We start from the raw sequence: 20,956 nt of genomic DNA, 5'->3' as shown, positions 1-20,956 counted from the left end.
CCAGCTTCCTCTTCCCATCACCCAGCCCATCTTTCACACATGCCTGCCTAGAGCTAGGACAGCAGTCTTTCCTAGCTCACCATCTTGTAGTGGCAACTCACAGCTGTAGCTCTTAGTCAGGCCCCTGCTCACCAGTCCTCTAGTCCAGTGACATGGACAGGTCCATGGACAGGTTTAGCATTTCTGTCCATGGACAGGTTTAGCATTTCTGGGCTTATTTGGGTCAGAAACCCTGGTAACACAAAGGGTCTGTAATGTCTCTCAACTATATGGTTGATCCCATAAAAGCTATCACCAGAAGATATCACCGTATTGCCCAAGCAATCACAGTTACAGGAGCCCTCTAATCCTACTTAATGAAACAGGCCATTTATACTCAATCCAAGAACTGGCATGTAACTTGACCAAGAGAGACAAAGAAACCGCATGTAAACAGTTTTGATGCATCTTAGTCTTATCAGCATCTCTGTGCAGATGTTGGGTGAAGCTGAGAGAGCCAGCTTGCATTTGGTCGGATTATTATTTTACAGTAGGTTTTATCTAAATTTGCTTTTGCCCTGAGTAAATAGTATTTAGCCACAGGTCACCGAATAACTTTTTGGCATATGCCAGAAAGCAGGACAGCCGGCATGGTGATAGAGTCTGTCTCCTTGAGACAATCACAATGAACTGAAAGATAAGCATAATTTAAACAAAAAACTCAGTTTACATAGAGTTGAACCAAACATTTATTGCACAGGATTGCATTCATTTCATAAGCAGGGAAAAGGTCACAAAGAAAGCTGACTGGAATCCAATATGCAGGATGGCAAGTAAAGTGTTTAAGGACTTGGAAAATCTTTGGGAATTCTGTTATTGGGAATAGGGAAGCATATGCCCATTACTAGCTAAAACTTGATTATTATTGCATCTAAAGTTACCGCAGTAGTAATTGCAATTGATCGACATGCTTAAGGACACGTATCGTCATTATAGTTTTACCCAGAGTTCAAAGTATGCCCAAAACATTGGAAATGGATTTCTTAAATCCTGTATTCTGTTCTTTTCTAAATAAGATGGTCACAAGGAAGACCAAGTGATGCCGCAGAATATTATTTTATTTCAGTGGTGCATTTGCAGGTAGCTGGACACTTTTCTTTCACCATATCATTGCAACCAAACAGCTCTTTTAAGGTGCTGCAGTCTGAGTCTGCATCGCGGAACCTGCAAGGGTTGGCTGAAGTAAAGCACAGAATAAATAGTGAGACATTAAAGGACATCATAGGGAGAAAATTGTTTCCTTTTTAAAATGTAGTCTTTTTGGTTCTTTGCCTTTATAGCCTAAGTAGTTTCAGCAGCCTCTGGGCCTTATCGTGCATTCAGTTAAATAGGCTTCATCTGATTTCAGTGAAAGCAAATCAGATTTTTTTTCTTGCGCTTAGGCCAACACAAATTTAATTCATTGGCATTCATTGAATGCCACTTTGAATAGGAAGAAGATCCACTATGTCATGAAGTGTGTTAAAAAGTCAATACACCCAAATCAGCCCTGCTATAGATCTTTTCAAACATCACAGTTAAACCCCGGCTGTTCTATAAAACTGTATATATGTAAAAAGATGGTTTATTTTCATTCTGGTTTGAAATCACTGCCTTGAAAACAAACCAAGCCCAAAATAGCACTTTTCATTTGAAGCTCTTGAAATGAAGCTCTATTGAATTAAACTTCAGAAGAGACTTATGAGATAGTAAGTGCTATATTCCCAATTTTAGAGACAAGACATCCGAAAACCAGAAGTGGAAATTATTTCCATTTCAAACTATCAACGTACTTTGTCTTGCACCAAACATAGGTCTACAAGGTTTCAGTGCACACTACAAATTTCGATGGCTAGACGCACCTTAGCAATTTTATTCACACTTGGGCTTTGCAGGTTTTAGGGAGCGGTATAGTAAATTGAATGTTTAACGTAGTGCATCATTCTCCCCAGTAGAGGGCGCAGATATCATCCCATTGATTGGATAATCTACTATGTGAATTCAGCGTGAAAGAACATCCCTCAAAGTATGTTACTTACTGCAAAGTCCATTTTCACACGCATGCGGACAATCACCACATTTTGGTCCCTCTTTGTAAGGTGTTGCTAAGTGCTCTACAATATTCCCTCTGAAATTGTAAAGACATCCAATGTAAAGTGTGATCAGAGTTGCATCCCCTGACCGTTTCAAAGGACCTGAAAATAGTATATTTGGCAGAAGTGCTGACATATGAAGCATGTTCCTAAATGATCATGTGTTTTACCATGCTGGTATAAAAAGTGTTTTGATTTAAAAGGAAAGGAAATTAGCCATACTTTCTGCACTTACTTTTAAATAATATTTTAACAACAGCAACAAGAAAAACAAATGCTAGCAACTTCCATCGAATAACTTCCAAATGTTCCTGGGTGGCAATGAAATAAGCCTTTCAATAACCTTCTGCTAACTATTCTTCTGTGCAATTATTAGAGATGAAACTTGACCTCCTCACTCCCAAAATATTCTCTGAAAAGCCAGCTCATACTCAGTTATGTTTGTGGCCCTTTTTTTTTTTTTTTTTGCTTTCCATGAATATCTGAGTACTTGTTCTCCCATTCATCTGTCCATTGAACAGTACACTTAAGGGCTTTGTGAAGTCTCCCCTCTGTCCATCATAACATATAATAAAACAAACATTAATAATCTGGTTATATATCAGTGCATGGGAGTATCAGCTTTGCTTCCTTTGCATCTAAAGATGTTCACAACCTTGATACCTGAAAATTTATGCCCAATTAAATTATGCCCAAATAAATTAGGATATATGTACTAACTTCTAGGTGAGACTTTTGAACAAGCACATGCTTTCCCGTTTCCCCATTTTTAATGTGTGGGAACCACAGAAGATTTTGAAAAGATATGCGGAAATATTTCATACTATTTCATAATGAAGGAAGTTCATATTGATACGTACGCAGGACAGTAGTGGCAAACGTAGAAGTAATTAAACTGATTATTAGGGCAATAAGCAACCGAGCATCCGATCTGGTAAGAACTATACCAGACTACCTGCAGGTGTGAAAATAAATGCAATAGATTAGTGTCATGTTTCATTCAGAGATGATTCATGGACTATGCAAACTCTCACACAAAACACATGCCATACTCATGCGTAGGGAATATCCCTTTAGAAGCTGCAGTGATTGCTTCAACAGGCAAGTAATATCCAGGAAGTTTTAAATGTATTTTTTGATATAGAAATTAGGTGTCAGGAAGAATAAGGAGGATCCAGTGTCATGTCACTAGTCATCTTTAGGAGAACCTAACGATATGATTTTTAAGTAGGACAATACATATTTCATTGATATTGTTGGGGTTTGTTTTTTTTGCTGAACGAAAACTTATTTTCTAAACAGCTCTTCTTAAATTACTGTTTCAACACCTGGTGAAATGAACAAAATGACGCTCAATGAATTCAGTGCGTTTTTGATCAGTTGGTGATTGGTGACTAATAGCAACGGCAGATATCTGTCTGGTGGTTAAATCTTCCAGCTGCCCTTTATTACACTGATGATACTCCATTTATTGCCACAGAGATGCTTACTGAAATGTGTTTTATTTGAAAAAATGGCAAATGCCTTTCTGAGGTTTAGTGGCAGAGAGGCAAAAGTGTCTCCCTATGGCTCTAGAGCAGGGGTGTCCAACCTTTTTGAATGTGGGGCTGGATCATAAACTTTTTATGACACAGTGGGCTGGCAGGAGCAGCTGCTTGTGTGGCCTGTCCGTCCGGCTGTGGCCTGGGGGTGCAGGGGTCAAGGGATGCCGCCTGACCCCTCCGTGTCCTCCCTGCCACCTGGGTGGCCTCGAGGATGCCCCCACACCTGCGTGCCTGGGCTCAGCAGCCGGGGGACATGCGGGAGACCCTACAGGGGAGGGTGGGATGTGCAGGGACACATCCCTTCCTCCCCCACTCATTGATCAGCTGCCAGGGGACCTCTCCCCCACCCCCATGCCAGCGGCTGGGGGACTCCCTGCTTCCTAACCAGCCATCGGGGGTACACCGACCAAAAAAGGTTGAAAACCCCTGGGCTAGAGAAACAGGTGTGCTTTAACCACCCTTATGCAATGGCGTGTTAGCTATGGATAGAACTGACATTGCTTTTCTCTCTTACAACAATATGTCAGGAGTTAGGCATTTGCTGTTGTTATCCATACCTGAGTATAGGTATTAAAGCTTTCATTTTCATCAGTTCCTCCAACCCCATACTTGAAATATTTCACACGATCATACCAATATTGGATCACAGCACTCCACGATGCAGGCTTAGATGATTGCAGGATAGTTTCCCCGCAGCGGACACCTGAATGTAGAAGCGAGGCAGTTTCACAGAATGGGACCAAGAGAGGCAAAAAGTGTGTGGGTCTGACAGAGTGAGTTATAGCCGGAAGTGGGAGTAACCAGCAGGCTTCTCCAGTGCCTGCTCACAACGGGGACTTCCTGCGTTTCGCTTCTATAAAACAGTACTACTGAGAAGGGAAGAATAGGTCTGATCCAGTCTCAGTGAAGTCAGTGGAAGACCCCCCTTTAGTTTCAATAGGCTTAGGACCACAGTTAGCTAGTTGCCAGCTTATTAACCAATGTATCTCACTGAAGATACTGGTTGAGAAGAACAGATTCAATGTATATGGGTTTCTAGACAAACTGTAAGGCCACTTCTCTGGGAATTAAGAGGAGATTCAATATTATTTTAATAATAGGGGTCACCAAGTGAAACTGGTAGGTAGTAAGTTTAAAACTAACAGAACAAAGCCCTTTTTCACACAATGTGTAATTAAAGCATGGAACTCATTGCTGCAAGAGGTGGCCGGTGACAGTTTACCCAGATTCTTAAGTAGGTTGGAGAAATACGTGGAGGAAAGGAAAGGGGCATCAGTAGCTATTGAAGACCCACACAAAGATAACTCTCACTTCAAGCTCTTTTCCTTTCTCATGCCCTTATGACAAGGTGTTTAACAGAATTGGCAGAGCTGTTGGTATCTGACAAAAGCCATGGTGCAAGCACTTCTGCTACAGCCTCAAACTTGTAACCTCTGGACTGTCATCTAGGTTCGTTAGTGCCCACACCGAACCAGCCCACTTCAAGGCCCTGATCAACATTAGGATGCTATCGTGGTAGGACATTGCACAGACATGTAGTAAGAGCCAGCCCCAGCCCTGATGATTTTAGGACACTTGTACACATGTCAGGGGTTTAGTCCTCGGGGCTTTATTCTATGCTCTCTAAATTCAAACAGTGGGTTTTTAATTGAAACCCACCATTTCAGTTTAGGGGCTTCCATCATGTTATGGCATGGGGCCTGATCCTTTTTTTTTCTTTTTTCTGGTAGAGCCTGCCCGCAGCCAGGGGGTGAGCTGTTGGCAGGCTAAGCAGCCCCATAGTTGCAGGGCGCCCTCATCTTTCCCTCCATGGTGGTGGTGCCCCCTGGCTGCTAGTGGGCCAGGACTGCCCTAGCTTGAAGGCAGCAACCGGCAGATGCAAGTCTTCCTAGAGCATGCCAGGGCTTCCAGTGAACTATTCATGCCACTTTCCCAGTGCCTGGGCCCACCTAGGAAGAGGCTGGCATGTCCCTGGGGCAGCACAGGGGGGTAGCAGGAGGGAAGCTGGGTGAGCTGGCACATGGAGAAGGTGGTGGGGACAGTGCACAGGGTGCGGGAAGCCTGGGCGAGCTCAGGAAAGCTTGGGCTCAGCAGGCTTACATTACAAAAAAAAAAGAATTGGGCACTTCACCACTTCTGCCTTCAGAAGTGGCAAGGGGCCTGACCTTTTTTTTCAGCCAAGTTCAAGCTTCCCCAAGTCATCATCTGGCTTCTCGCTCTGGCTCCTAAGTGGGGATCGGGGAAAAGAAATACATCTAGATCCTGAGGGTCTGAGTGCCTGAGAGTTGTCGGAGGATCTCACCAGACTCACTGTTCTGAGTCCAGGGGTTGTTGGAGTTGTTATCATTTCTCGTGTGAGTGCAGCACTTCCTGCCTTAGCAGCGTCTGCAGCTGTTCCTACCAGCTGGAGCGGAGGGATCTCTTGACCTGTCTGTATGAGCATCCTGCTGAAATACAGCTGCAATCTGCAAATCTCCATATTCTGTTTGCAATGCTTTCTTAGGTGTGGTGAGTCACCCTTCACTTACCCCTCACAGTCGTCTCTCCTTCAGGGCTGATGGTGTTTTGACATTTACTTGCCCATCTCTGAGCGCTAGCTGCCACGTCAGGGTCCCATTCCTTAAGGAAACAGAGAGGCAAACACTCACGCTGTGTAAGCACAGCTCATAACAGATAATGTAGAACTGAAAACACATTTAGAGATGTGGGCTGCCATCACTCAGCACAATCCTGTGCATGCCTGTGGAGTTAAGCCAATTCATGCCTGAGGACCTGATGCAGAACAGTCAGCTTTTATAATGCTGAAGATTACAACTGCCCAACTATTTATTAACATGGATAGATTCCTTAAAGACAGCTATTCAAGCCAGCACTCCCAAAGGCAGGACTTTGATTGCCAAGTCCACCCAAATCTCCATGTCTTGGAGACTACCCTGGATGAAGGCATCTTATTGAAAAGGACATCATTTTTGATCATTCAAGTACACTACCCCAGTGTAAGCACTGTTACCTCTCAGGTTGGTGTTCTTGGGGAACCCTGGCACAGGACGCCACCTGCCTGACTCACAAAGGACTCAGCCCCCTCCCCACCTCTCCCTGAATAAGAACTCATTAGAGGACGGACTTACAAAAGACAATGAAGATGCAGTGGGAGATGCACTGAAAGCCCTCCAGACAAAGGTGATGGGAGTGAAGCAACTCCCCTGGTCTCATTTACGTGTGAGATGGGATGGGAAAGCACCTTCATTAGCATTCAGGATGGAGAACAGAGAGTCCAAGGCAAGGACCGCACTGAACTCTGGGACCAGAAAAGCAGGGGAGCACTGCATGATGGGGGATCCCTGCTCCAAAATGGGAGCCCAGGAAGAGTTGTCGTTCCTCAACGGAGCAATCCTATGGGCTCAGGAGACAATCCCATTGCACATAAAAGGGGCCAAGATGCCCTCGTGGCTGAACAGGGAAGTCCAGGAAAGCCTAAAGGCAAAGAAAGAGGTATACAGGCTGTGGAAAAAGTATACCTTGTTGGCTCGCACTTGCAGGGAATCAGGAAGGCCAAAGCAGGGTTAGAACGTAGGCTGGCAACAAAAGTTAAAGACAACAAAAAGTTCTTCTTCAGGTATACAGGGAGCAAAAGGAAGGTACAGGATAGCATAGGACCCCTACCGGACAAACTAGGGCAATTGATGACAGAGAGGGGGGACAAAGCTGAGCTCTTCAGTGAGTTCTTTGCATCTGTATTCCTAGATACAGACCAAAACAAATCTCCCAGTTGAATCATTGAGAGACACAGGAGGGACACCAGCCCACCAACTGTTAGCATGGACTTAGTGAATAGCACTTGGAGGGGCTGGATGTGGTCAGATCAGCAGGCCCAGCTGAAGTTCATCCAAGGGTGCTGAAGGAATTGGCCAGTGTCATAGTAGAGCCACTAGAATGGCTGTTCGAGCACACATGGTGCTCTGGTCAGGTCCCAGAAAACTGGAAAAGGGCCAATGCATTCCCTATTTTCAAGAAAGGGAGGAGGCAAGAACCAGGAAACTATAGGCCAGTTAGTCTCACCTCCATCCTTGGGAAAATTCTGGAAAAAATCATTAAGGATCACATTAGTGGGAGCCCAGCAGGGGAAATCAGCATGGGTTCATTGCAAGTAGATCCTGCCTGATTGCAAGTAGATCCTGCCTGATTGTTTCTTTTTATGACCAGGTCACAAAATGCTGAGCTGCAGGAGTTGAGGTAGATGTCATCTGCTTAGACTTTAAGAAGGCCTTCAATACGATATCTCATTCTGTTCTCATAAATAAACTGACAGGCTGTGACGTAGATGATTACATGGTCAGGTGGGTGGCAAATTGGCCTAGGGGTCGCACTTAGAGAGTGGTGGTGGAGGGGTCGATATTGACCTGAAAAGATATGGGCAGTGGAGTCCTGCAAGGCTCAGTCCTTGGACTGGTGCTGTTCAATGTCTTCATCGGTGACTTGGATAGAGAGCACCCTCTCCAAGTTTGTAGATGCTGAAAATGATGGGGCAAAGTTAACATAACAGAGGGTAGAGAATGGATCTAGGTGGATCTGGAGAGGTTGGAAAAATGAGCAGAAGGAAATAGGATGCAGTTCAACAAAGACAAGTGCAAAGTGCTCCACCTGGGCAAAAAGAACCACCAACATACTTACAGGCTGGGGGACGACCTTCTCAGCAGCATGGCAGCAGAAAGGGACCTTGGAGTCATAGCTGACTCCAAGATGAACATGAGTCATCAATATGACGAAGTGATAAACAAAGCTAACCACACTTTATCATGTGTTAGCAGATGCATGACAAACAGGTCCAGGGAGGTGATGCTTCTCCTCTATGCAGCGCAAGTCAGGCCGCAGTTGAAGTACTGCGTCCAGTTCTGGGCGCCGCACTTCAAGAGGGATGTGGAAAATCTCAAGAGGGTTCAGAGGAGGCCACTCATATGGTCAGAGGCCTGTAGGCAAGGCCCTATGAGGAGAGATGGTGGGACCTAGATCTCTTCAGCCTTTTCAAGAGAAGGCTGAGAGGTGATCTTGTGGCTGCCTATAAATTCCTCAGGGGAGGGCAGCAGGGAATATGAGATGCTCTATTACCAGGGCACCCCCTGGAGTAACTAGGAACAATGGCCACAAATTGACAGAGAACAGATTTAAGTCGGACATAAGAAAGAACTTCTTTACAGCAAGGGTTGCCAAAATCTGGAATGGGCTTGCTCAGGAGGTGGCTCTCCCCTACCTTTGGGTCTTCAAGAGGAGACTGGACAAGCATCTAGCTGGGGTCATCTGACCCCAGTGCTCTTTCCTTCCCAGGGCAGGGGGTCAGACTCGAAGACCTACTGAAGCCCCTTCTAACCCTAACATCTATGAATCTATGAATATCCTGGCTTGACTCAGATGTGCTTATGTTTGACTGCATTTTATTGTTACCCTGATGAATGGAGTTCAAGGCATATGAGGGTGTTAGCCTGTCAACATTGAATAATCCAGGCTGGCTCAGGCATGCCCTGTTAATTTGTGTGTGTATGTGCATATCTGTGTTTGACTGATTCGGTGGTTGGAGGAATCCAGCCCCATTGAACCTGAGTCCTGCCAGATAGTTCCACTGGGTGTCAGGACTTGGAGAAGGGAGAGATACAGCTCTATATAGAAACACAAGTAACACAAGGAAACCATTGATATAATTACAGAGACCCCAGAAAAGTACCCCTAATGAGCACACCCCAAAGTGACAGGCAAATCTGGTAACAGTGCCTGCAACCCACATCCCATCCTTCTTTATTAATTGTGTGATTGCCCTAGAGGACATTCATCCCACAGTATACAGGATGATAGGGCAAACTTGTGCTCCACTGCACAAAACTCCAGTAGGCAGGAATGCCTGCAAAGGGTACGTGGCAGAGCAGTCGCTGCTATCCTGTGCTATGCAACACTTCGAATCTCAGCAACCCAGACCTCTGGGCAACCCAGAGAAATGAGACTTGATCTCTTAAAGCCCCTCTAATCCCAGGATCTCAAAGTAATACTGTTAGATCTGTAAATTAAGAGTCCTCTTCACCCTGGAGGTAAATGACTCTTCATTACATTTGACAGAGAGAGAAACTGATGTAGTGAGGTTAAGAGTGGATGAGTCAACAGCACGTGGGAATTGTGCTTCACAATCTGTTGTGTGATCTTGCCACTTCTTCTTGCCCAAGGTCATAAGCAAAGCCTGCAACGGAAGTAACAGCAGTACCAGAGCCCAGGTCTCTCAGCTCCTGGACTAGGTGACCTCCTGAGGCCCATTCCAGCCTTACTCTTCCATGATTCTATGATCTGTGCCGACACTACATGACTTACCATCTTCAGCATGTTGCTAGCAGTTGGGCTTACGTTCCTCCTTAAGTCATTGTACTTGTCAACAATCACCTTGTGGTTATCCGCAGTAGAAAGAAACAAAGCAGTAAAACCCAAAGCAGGTCTCTAAAGGAAAAAAAAACAACAACAAACAAACAAAAAACAACAACAACAATACCACACAGGAAAGTCTTCTTCTATGTTAACTTGTATCAATTCAAAGTGAATAGGTTTCCTGGTAGGTTTTCTCAGCATACCCCTGAGCTATGGAACGCTGCTAGGAAGGGACACCTTTTCCTCTCCCTCTTCTTACGGAGGTAGCAGGAGACTCACGGGTGATAGAAAGTGGTTGTATTTTGGAACACTTCTGTGACCTATGTCAACCTCAGTTTCTTTCCCAGTATAACAGCATGCAATAAAGGTAAGGAAAGAGTTATCTTTCCCCTGGCACTAGGGAAGGGAAGGATGTTTAAGCTGGTAGAGAATAGGATAGCCAGGGCGCTTGTACACGTCACGGGGTTTTAGTCCTTAGAGTTGCATTCTATGCCGCCTAAATTGAAATCATGAGTTTCTAATTGAAATGGTTGGTTTCATTTTTCTGTCAATGTATATATGTTATTCTTTTGGTGGTCCCAGGTGCCTGCTGAAGGCAGAAGCAGCGAGGGACCCAATCATTTTTTCTTTTCTTTTTTCCCCTTGGTGGAGGCTGCCCACCTCTCCTGCAGCCAGGGGGACGTTAATCTTGGCCATTAATCTGTCAGCTGGCCTCCCACCTGTGGAAGAAGTGGGCAGGCTCTGCAGAAAAAAAGGTTCAGGCCCCTTACCACTTCTGCCTTCAGCAGGCTCCTGCAGCTAGCAGGATTCCTTGGGCTGCCTGATAATGGGCTGGCTTGGCCCTGGGGCAGCACGGGGAAGTAGTAGGAGGGGGACTGGGTGTGCTGTCAGCCAGAGAAGGCAGCAGGGACGGTGCACAGTGAGCTGGAAGCATGGGCAGGCTTGAGGAAGTGTTGGATCCAGTGCCTCTTAGCTGGGGCAGCACCTGGGAAACTAGCAGCCTGCCCAGGCAGGTCCACACCTGTGCATCGTCCCTACCACGTTCTCCAGCTGCCAGCACACCCAGCCACCCACCTGCCTCCTCCCTGCACTGCCCCAGGGGCAAGCCAGCCCATTCCCAGGTGGCCCCGGATGTCTCGATGGCTGCAGGAGCCTGCTGAAGGCAGAAGAGGTGAGGGGCCCGATCCTTTTTTTTTCTGCGGAGCCTGCCCACCTCTCCTGTGGCTGGGCTAGGGTGTGGGGGGAGGCAAGCTGACCCATGGCTGCAATGTTCAAAGTTGCAATGTTGCAAACTAAACTACATTGAGACGTAGTTTAGCTTACAATGAAGTAAACTCATTTAAAGCCCCCAGAACTCAGATATGTGTAATGGGTGATGCCATTAAGCCATACAGAGGGAAATTTTCAGTACATGTACATCATGACATCGAGGTAAATTTAGGAGGTTTTACAGATAAAGGAACCTTAGATTATCGTGCAAGGATTGGTGCCCAGGAGGTATATCAAGAACCCAGCATAGTAAACTGGCTTGGAAAAGGGGACTCAGTGGCCATGTCCAGGTGAGCAGGGGTGTGTTTTTGCAGTGGCACAAATAGTAGGGGCACACAATTTGTACCACTACTTTTTGCCCCAGAACAGGCCCCTGCATGTGCTTTTTGTTGAGGGCCATGCCCAGCTCCTCCCAGCTGGGCTTCGTGTACTGTGAGAAGAAAGGGGCACTGTCTGGGGCACAAGGTGCCTAAGCGTGGGGCTAGCTGGCAGGCAGACCCTGTACCCTGTGCCCTAGCCAGCTGAGGAGCAGCATGTGGAGACAAGGGAGCAGGCACCCCGGCACTGCTTGCTCCCCCATCTCTACCCCCTATGGAGCCCCCACACTGAGGTACATAGAGACAGGGGAGCACCAGCCCAGGGCTGCCTGCTCCCCAGTCTCCACGTTTGTCCTGGCATTTGTCCCAGTGCTTAACTCTCTCCATGTTTGTGCTGCTTTTTTGAGGGGGGGAGGGGTTTGTTCCCATTATTAACTATTGCTCCCATGCTGCAAATTAGCAGCACCTTGCATGATTTAATGTGCAATGCATGCAGTTTGTGGCAAAGAAGTTTATGATGCCACAAAACACAGGTGCCTGCATGTCTCCCCATGCTTCTAGGGGAGAGAAAGAGAGAAAGAAAACACAGTCCCAAGTCTGGACCCTAAAGGGCCATGGCTAGTTAGAGTTGTCTCTATGGCTGACCTGGGGTTTGGTTTGGACTTTCTAATCCAAGGACTCTGCCTACTACATTGCAGTCATTGTCCAATAACACTTCTTGTTTTAGCAAGACTTCCTGCCTTGCTACATTTCCCTTCTGATGGCCATCCATCCTTTAGAGGGGCAAAGACCCCATCAAGAGCTAAACCAAGTGGAGCTCATTGTCAGATGTATGGGGTTAATAAACACTGCTATCACCTAAAGAGCCTAGTGTCCATGTCCAAGGAGCTCTGGGCTCACCCTTATGAAGGGCAATGTCTAGGCTGGTTTCAAGGGAGTACTCAGACTATGTGAAGACAGAGGACCTTAAGCAAGAAACCCTCAGTGAAATTCATGATAACATTTTCATGGTTTTCCAATTCCTTCATAGTTTCATAGTCTCATAGTTTCTAGGGTCGGAAGAGACCTGAGCAGATCATCAAGTCCGACCCCCTGCCATGGCAGGAAAGAATACTGGGGTCAAATGACCCTAGCAAGGTGTATATATAGCCTCCTCTTAAAGACCCCCAGGGTAGGAGCCAGCACCACTTCTCTTGGAAGTTGGTTCCAGATCCTAGCCGCCCTGACCGTGAAGTAGCGCCTCCTGATACCTAGCCTAAATCTACCCTCTGCCAGCTTGTGACCGTTATTTCTGGTCACTCGTGGTAGTACTTGGGGAAACAGGGACTCCCCCAGTGCCTACTGGTCCGCTCTGATTAGTTTGTAACAGGCCACTGGATCCCCCTCAGCCTTCTCTTGTGGAGGTTGAACAGGTTCAGGTCCCATCGCCTCTCCTCATAAGGCCTGCCCTGCTGCCCCCTGATCATGCGAGTGGCCTCCTCTGGACCCTCTCCATGTTGTCCACATCCCTCCTGAAGTGCGGTGCCCAGACCTGGACGCAGTACTCCAGCTGTGGCCTGACCAGTGCCGCATAGAAGGGGAGGATCACCTCCCTGGACCTGCTCAAGATGCATCTGTGGATGCATGACAAGGTACGGTTGGCCTTCCTGACCGCGTCCCCACACTGCCGGCCCAGGTTCATCTTGGAGTCAATGATGACTCCAAGATCCTTCCCTAGGCAGCAGGTCCCCACCATCTTGGAATTAGGTGTTTGGGACTATTGCGTGGGACATCTAGGAGAATTAGAGAACCATGGCTCAGATAAAGGAAAGTCTTCTGTATATGAATAATTTGGCATTGCCTGGTGTCTATAAAGCAATGATTTAAAATCTTTCCTTTAGGAGTAGCCAGTAGGAAAGTACCTGCTCCCCTGTTTGTTTCCATGAGGCTGACAGAAGACTACAATGGAGATCCAAGAAGTAGTGCCATCTAATGAAATCATCCCAGCTATACCAATAAGCAGAGTTTGGTTTGCACTTGCTTGCACTGAGGTAAAACAAATATACTTACTCAATGGGGCTACATCTGTATACAACTAGGGCAAGAGGAGTACTAGTTCTCTAGATGTGCCTATACACAGGAGCAAAAAGGGAGAGAGGGGGAGTCCATACTCTGTGCTCCTTTCCAAGCCAATTTACCATGCTGGGTTTATGATATGCCTGCTGGGCACCGTGGCTTCCAATACAGGTGACAGTCAGAGATACTCATGATCAAATCCCATGATACCTGTGGACTTCTGAACTACTGACAAATTAGAAAGTAGCTGAGTACAAGACTCAGCCTCTTCCATGAAGCTGAAGGCTCCTACCTGTCCAACAGATTGGTGCAGCACCACCGCCAGACACATGAAGATAGCTAGCAGATGCATCTCTAAGAACCAAAATAAATAAATGAATGAATAAATAAATAAAAGCAAATAATTTAGTCTCTTTTTTTGTCTGAGCTTCCTCTGCATTTGGAGAAGCAGTGCTCTTATTTATTGGGACATATATCTCTAGAGGCAATTAGAAGTTGACATAGCTTCTGGGCACAGGAATTCTCCATTTTGTTCTCCTCTTTTGCTTCCCTCTCTTTCGCACACTGCTTCTCCGTTGTGGCTGCTCTACTCTCCAGGGTTTCCCTACTTAGTCTTTTGCCACCATAGCTGTCATTTTTACTCCAGTTCTTCTTGTCCTTGCTCTGGGTCAGGGATCAGAAGCTGGCAAATGGGCCAGATTTAGACAACATCAGAATTCAGAAATTTCATTCTGTGTGAAGTTTTGGCTTTTTTCAACATTTTTTAAATCTGAACTTGGGGTAGAAAACTATGATTGCCTTATTTTTCACAGAAATGCCAAAAAAAAAATAAATAAAATCAGTTCAGAAACATCCAAGCATTTCGTTTTTTCTCTTTGGGACTGGACCTATGCTAGTACTTACACTACCTCATGAGCCTATTCCATTTTATGGACTGGGCTACTTAGGTGCATTACATTTCCCATGATACAACATGGCATCTGAGTTATAAGGATGACTGGAATAACCCATGGGAGATGCAATCCAGATAAGGAGACCAGCCCATAGAGGAGGCTGCACTAGGTAGCTAAAATTACAACTTCCACAAGACACCACAGGAGGCATTACTGCTGAAATGACCCAAATCAAAGTATATATATCAAAACCATATTTTGACTGGGATCACCTTGACACAAGACTAATTATTTTATTCGTTTTCTCCAAAATTTCAATTTTGTGGAAAAAAAATTCAGCCTGCTTTGTTTCCAGACAGTGATTGTTGCGTGTCTGCATGCACATTGCCTTCCAGATGTGGTGGAAGCTAGTGGCTTGGCATGTTAAATATTGAAGATAACATCCATAGGGAGGCAAGTGCTGGTGGGTCAGAAAATATTACTTATGTATATGCAGGTTGTGCCAAAGAATTATGTCAGACCCTGTACAAACATGGTATAGAAATATTTACAATGAAAATAGGTAAGGCAGGAAAGGGTAGGGTATGAAGTAGAATACACCAGCAGAATGTGAAATATGAGGGCAGTAAACATTATAATAGTCCTGTGGGGTTTTTTGTGGCTTTATTTAGGAGGGGATCAACTAAATGACAGGACTGGCAGAGGAAAGAAGGTATGTTGGGTACACAATAGGGAGAGGGTTGAAGGACACATATAGACTGAGCTTGAGGTGAAGAGTCTGTGAATGGAGGAAAGAGGAGGGTGGGAGCATGCAGATGTTTAGCTCAGAGCAGAGAAACCGCTGTCACTAGAGACGGCAATGAATGTCCTCTGAGGTCCATGGTGTAGCTGCTTCTCAAGCTGCTTTACCAGCTAGAGTCTATCATTGGCTACTCAATGCAGCTTTACCCCATAGGATGCCTGGGAAGTCAAGATAACATCTGTGTCTGGGAAACTCCAGCATACAGAGGTGTCCCCTGCAGAGCTCTGAGTTCAGCAGCTGTTTGGGAGAGGGAGATTATGGCTGGTCTCCATATCAGTGTGTAACTGTCCCTTCTTTGGTTACCTGTGAACCTGCTTTTACCTGCTAGGATACTCACAATGCAGGTGAAATGATTGACAGATGCTTCCAGGCAGGGGAGCATGGATTTAATAATCCGTCAATCATACCATTTGATCTGAGTCCTTGACTCTACCAGTGATCGCTCTCCATGGCTCGGGGCAAACCTCTGGAAGGAGTCAGGGTACTCTTCATGGAGATCTCTAGTTCTCATAACAGTTCTTCAGACTTCTTGAGAAAGCTGAGTGTGGGGAAGGATAACTGCTGCAATTCAGTGCTTGTTCCCTCTGAACCTTACTGCCATGCATTTGCATTTTCACTGACCTGTATTTTGCATATTTTTTCTAGTCTACCCAGGAGAGCAAACAAACACCAAACAGACTCCCCCTATGCCTGAAGAAGGGTGTTTGTGTCTGAAAGGTTGCAAAGAATATTTTTTTCAACAAATTAGTTGGTCTAATAAAAAAAAATCACATCTACCCAAAGAACCTTGTCTACCTATACTTAAACCAAGTGTTTTGTTTCCCTGCAAAAATTTGAGCAGATATTTGCAGATCCTTATTTTCCAGCACTCGCCCAGCTCTACTGCTTATCTTTATGGAGATGGATGATATTCTAGCACATATGCCCAGAATAACCTGAGGTGTGTTTAAATGTAGACCTGTTGATGAATTTGTGTAAGTGGCCAGCTGATTTGAAAGTGGCCACATAGTCCTTCTGGTACCAGAACCTACTGCCAAGATAAAATTATTTTACTCATTGAGAGAAGCTGAGCAGATGAGTTGTATCCAGCTGGTGTAGACAAATTGCTGTTCTTCAGGCTGGTAGGATGATTTCCACAAGGCAATGTCCCAATTGAAAGAAAATTTCAGGTCATCACTGTCTCCGACACATATACACAACGATGCCCACACCTAAAAGTACTCTTAACTCCAGCCAATAGCCTAAATACAAATACAGGGCAGTTCTGAAGTACTATAGAGATCTGGTAAGGCCTCTTTAACTCAGAAGTGGCAGTGCTAGCACCTGTTATAACAGCGCACGAAGGAGGATCATAAAAAAGGGAGGCATACGTTCTTCCTGCCTGATTAAATATGCTACTGTTGAAAACAGTTGAGAAGCAAGAAGTGAAAAAAGGGTGCTGAGTTTTTCTAGCTGATGTGGAAATCCTTCAGCCCCGGTCTGGCAAAGAACAAGAGAGAAGTAACACAGTACTGCAGGGGCAGGTTACACAACAGTCTCCGTTCAAGAAGTGGTCACCTATTATTTCCTGCTCCTTGAAGCAAGATGTAGAAACTCTGGCACATACCAGGGCTCTGAAAATCTTTAGAAAGCAATTTTAAACATGTTACATTTCCTGTTGATGAGGGGCCTGAACCTCTGGTCGTTTAAAGTGGGTTTCTACCTATCAAAGTCAAGGAATGTACTTCTGATTTACGTCAGTGTTAATGCAAAGAGACTCCAATCCTAAATCCCTGCCGCTGAAAATGGCTACCAACTGGAGTTAAAATGCATAATGTCCAGGTGTACTGCTGAAGTTTGGGATGACTTTTTTTGCTGATAAATATAACAGAGACAGGGACGAACAATGCAGCTGTTTCCAAACAAGCAGCAATATGAACATGAACACCTGTATATTGCCACTGAGCCAGGCAATATGCTTCACTACTTATGGCCTCATACTGGAAATCGTTAGGTCAGAATTCGAATGATCATTTTGCCATTTAAACACTGTGGACAAAAATCCCCTCTCTGCAGAGGACAGTAAAAGATCTGAGTGTATTGTTAAAGACCATTTTTTTTTATATTGTCCTTTTATGTTAATGTTTTATGCATATTCCAGCCATGAGATTTAGTGATAGGAATGTTTGTGCAAACATGTGATACTACAAAATGGTAATGCCAATTAAATTATAAGGCTCCAGTCCTGCAATGCTTCATATTTACATTTCACTCTAACTTAAATTTGACCTCGAGGCATACAAATACTGCAAGTCATACAAATCTAGCCGTCTTTGTAAATGAGTTTGTGCGCACTGGAAACCTTAGGGCAGTGGTCTCCAAACTTTTAAAGTAGGAGATCACCTTTGGCATTTAAAAGCAACCCAAGATCTACTGTGCGCTGCTGCCACACACTCCCCCTCGCCCTTCCCCAGCAGGTAAGTCTGTAGGGAACTGGGGGCGGGGGGATGCAGATCGATGCAGAAGGAGAAAAAAATATTTGGGGGTACACCTTGCCAGCGGGTAAGTCCCATCTGGCAGAGGGAGGTCTCAGTTCTGCAGCTGTTTGCACAGCCATTGTTCAGTTGTCACTCCAATTACATATGTTTTCTCTTTGCATTAAAAGAATATGGACAGGAAGGGTGGCAGCGTTGCGGTTATTGTAATGCCAGATACGATACTCATTCTAACATTAATTTTCAAAGCCTAAAATTTCTCACGTTATGTGCTACACTGAGAGATACAGAACACTTCCAACTCTACAATCAATTGTTTGTTTGACCAACTTAAAATCAGAATACACATTTTTAAAGACACAAAACTTAGAATCAAGTTAACCTCCCATAAAAAAATATATGAGCCGATACTTTCAAGTTTGGCAGACACATTCCTATTTAGCCATTTTTATTACAAGTCAAGGACTCGTATTAAATCACTAAAGGATTTTTGAAAAGCCCAGATATAGGAGACTAATATTATATGGAATGAAATCCGGCATGACAATTGTGGCCAACTTGTAAGCATATATTACCAATTCCTAGTCATAAAAACACTTAAAAAACCCCCATATTCTAAAAACTGAAGTTCAGTCTTGCTTTATCCTTCTGTGTTGCCATCACACATGGCCTTTTGTTCCCCTGCCTGATAAATATTTTTAACCTGTTTCATGCTGTGAGTTTTCTGAAAACATCTTGACTGTTTTTTCAGTTTACTTTGTGCCATTTTCCCTAGTTTGGACATATTTTATATTCAGGATTTCCATGTGATAACCACATTCTTCCTGGTTTTCCTCCTTTTAGTAAGATTACACAATTTTTTTGTGCAGTTGAATATATTATGCGGCTTAATATGCTGTATATGTGAGACCTTTCCAACTCTGCAAAATCTCTAAAGTTTCTTGTGTTGAACATTTTCACATTGTAGCCCAGATTTTGAGCTCATTTAAATTGTGTGCATTAGATCTATTTAGTGGAATCGTTTCTCATTTACAAAGGTGCAACTGAGATAAGTGTGTGACCTGCTGAATAGAAAATATTATTGTATTCTGCCTCTGAGATTACTACCTAGAAACTATAGAATTTTCTTTTAACTAAAATAAAGGCATTTTGGTACTCTTTAGATATTGATTAAATAATATTTGTAACACTTTACCTACTAAATACTAGTAAAGTGCTTTTTCCAATCACATTTCTGTCATTAAAAATAAATCCTGTATACATTACCTGTCTCCAGTAAAAGCCTCTCTGTATCTTTGGAAAAAGTGCAGGAATTAGAGGTTATCTCCACTCCAGCAGAGTATATATACTACAATTACTTCCTGTTCTGTAGACGTGTCCTATAAAAAATTACATCATCAGGATTGTGCTGCATTCTTCAAAAAGAAGCATTGGGGGATTGAAACGGAGCTGAATTCAGCTGTAATCCCCTTTTCATTGCTTTAAAGAAAAAAAATATAAAAAAATCAGTTTGTTCAAAGAACAGGACAATAGTTTCCTTGCCAAAGTACCTCAATCCCGAGCTGCAGGATGTATAGCTAAGGCACGGAGAAAGCAAGAGCAAATACTGCTCTGCAAATCTCACTTGCAGGGGAGATGAGGAGGCTGCCAGTGTTGTCATCTGCAGTGACAGATAAGGAAATGGTTAATAGATGCTCAGACTATCCTAGGAAGAGGGCTACAGAGGAAGAAGGCAAATACCACACAGACTCTGACAACTTAACCTAAGGCGGGAGGAGGGGAAATCCTTCCTAACTCTAATTAGGTAATTCATATGAAACTGGGCACTTCTACATGAGACAATACTGCACAGTGGTTATTGCACACTGAAGTTGGTACTTGTATAATTAAGTAGTAAATAAATATGCAGTAAGCGGAGTTACTGTGCAGTACTGCTGGTGAATGCCTTTTAGTGATGCTACTGCACCTAATAATGTTGTGCAGCAGCATATTAGCACTGTTGGTGCTGAGATGTGCTACTGCGCAGTATGATTTGCCTTAGTGTCTCATGTAGACGTGCTCACTGAGAACAAGGCCAAAACCCTGTATCTAAGAGTCAGTAAGATTTTTAAAGAATAGGTAGGATCATAAGTACACCATCTTCAACACCCTCTCCACTCCCCGCAAACCTTAGCTGTGGCCAACGACATCCCAGTACCTCAGATAAAGGCAAAGCAAACCCCCAAACCCAGAAGTGAGTAGCATTTATAAGTGGTGGGGAGGGGGGAAATTCTTCCTGGCCTTTGCAGATGAACAGCAAAAGCCAGGAAGCATGGGATTGCCAATCACCTATTGCATCCTAAGACTGCCACGTTTAGAAAGCCACCAATATCCCTATATTCATGGCTTTCTATAGCACAGATATCACAAAAAAGCCCAGCCTTTTGTACACTTCCTGGACCATGACAATTACAACACTCCATCTCACTTCTCCTAGGTACAGGCATACCTCATTTTATTGCGCTTCACTTTATTACGGTTCGCAGATATTGCGTTTTTTATGAATTGAAGTCTTGTGGCAACCCTGCATCGAGCAAGTCTATCGGTGCCATTTTTCCATCGGCGCCATTTTTCCAAGAGCATTTGCTCACTTTGTGTCTCTGTGTCACATTTTGGTAATTCTCGCAATATTTCAAACTTTTTCATTATTATTATATTTGTTATGGTGATCTGTGATCTTTGATGTTACTATTGTAATTGTTTTGGGGCGCCATGAACCGCGCCCATATAAGACGGCGAACTTAATCGATAAATGTTGTGTGTGTTCTGACTGCTCCACCGACCGGCCATTCCCCCGTCTCTCTCCCTCTCCTCGGGCCTCCCGATTCCCTGACACACAGCAATATTGAAATTAGGCCAATTAATAATCCTACAATGGCCTCTAAGTGTTCAAGTGAAAGGAAGAGTCGCACATCTCTCACTTTAAATCAAAAGCTAGAAATGATTAAGCTTAGTGAGGAAGGCATGTCGAAAGCCGAGATAGGCCGAAAGCTAGGCCTCTTGCGCCAAACAGTTAGCCAAGTTGTGAATGCAAAGGAAAAGTTCTTGAAGGA

General features: G+C 44.5%; 1 protein-coding gene across 1 annotated transcript; it reads right to left on the bottom strand.

Moving 5' to 3' along the window:
• Window positions 1-715: 715 nt before the first annotated feature.
• Window positions 716-19,215, bottom strand: LOC149872524 (serotriflin-like). Its single transcript, XM_090030760.1, has 8 exons — window positions 19,131-19,215; window positions 13,988-14,049; window positions 10,004-10,126; window positions 6,184-6,274; window positions 4,213-4,358; window positions 2,972-3,066; window positions 2,058-2,146; window positions 716-1,216 (listed from the first exon to the last, which is right to left on the bottom strand). Exons 2-8 carry the CDS (start codon window positions 14,045-14,047, stop codon window positions 1,092-1,094), a joined length of 729 nt encoding a protein of 242 aa, XP_089886886.1. The 5' UTR covers window positions 14,048-14,049; window positions 19,131-19,215; the 3' UTR covers window positions 716-1,091.
• Between the last annotated feature and the right edge of the window lie 1,741 nt (window positions 19,216-20,956).

Source organism: Crocodylus siamensis, chromosome 1, assembly GCF_052110815.1.
Source record: "Crocodylus siamensis isolate JL-2025a chromosome 1, ASM5211081v1, whole genome shotgun sequence".
NCBI classification, from domain to species: Eukaryota; Metazoa; Chordata; order Crocodylia; family Crocodylidae; genus Crocodylus; species Crocodylus siamensis.
The sequence above is the reverse complement of the archived record's forward strand: the minus strand, read 5'-3'. Positions and strand labels throughout refer to the sequence as shown.

Coding starts and splice junctions, on each gene's coding strand:
- LOC149872524 (XM_090030760.1), bottom strand. CDS start 14,047: ATGCATCTGCTAGCTATCTTCATGTGTCTGGCGGTGGTGCTGCACCAA. Junction 6,275..10,003: donor CTAGCAACATGCTGAAGATG/GTAAGTCATGTA, acceptor TGTTTCCTTAAG/GAATGGGACCCTGACGTGGC. Junction 4,359..6,183: donor AGGAGAGACGACTGTGAGGG/GTAAGTGAAGGG, acceptor TTCTACATTCAG/GTGTCCGCTGCGGGGAAACT.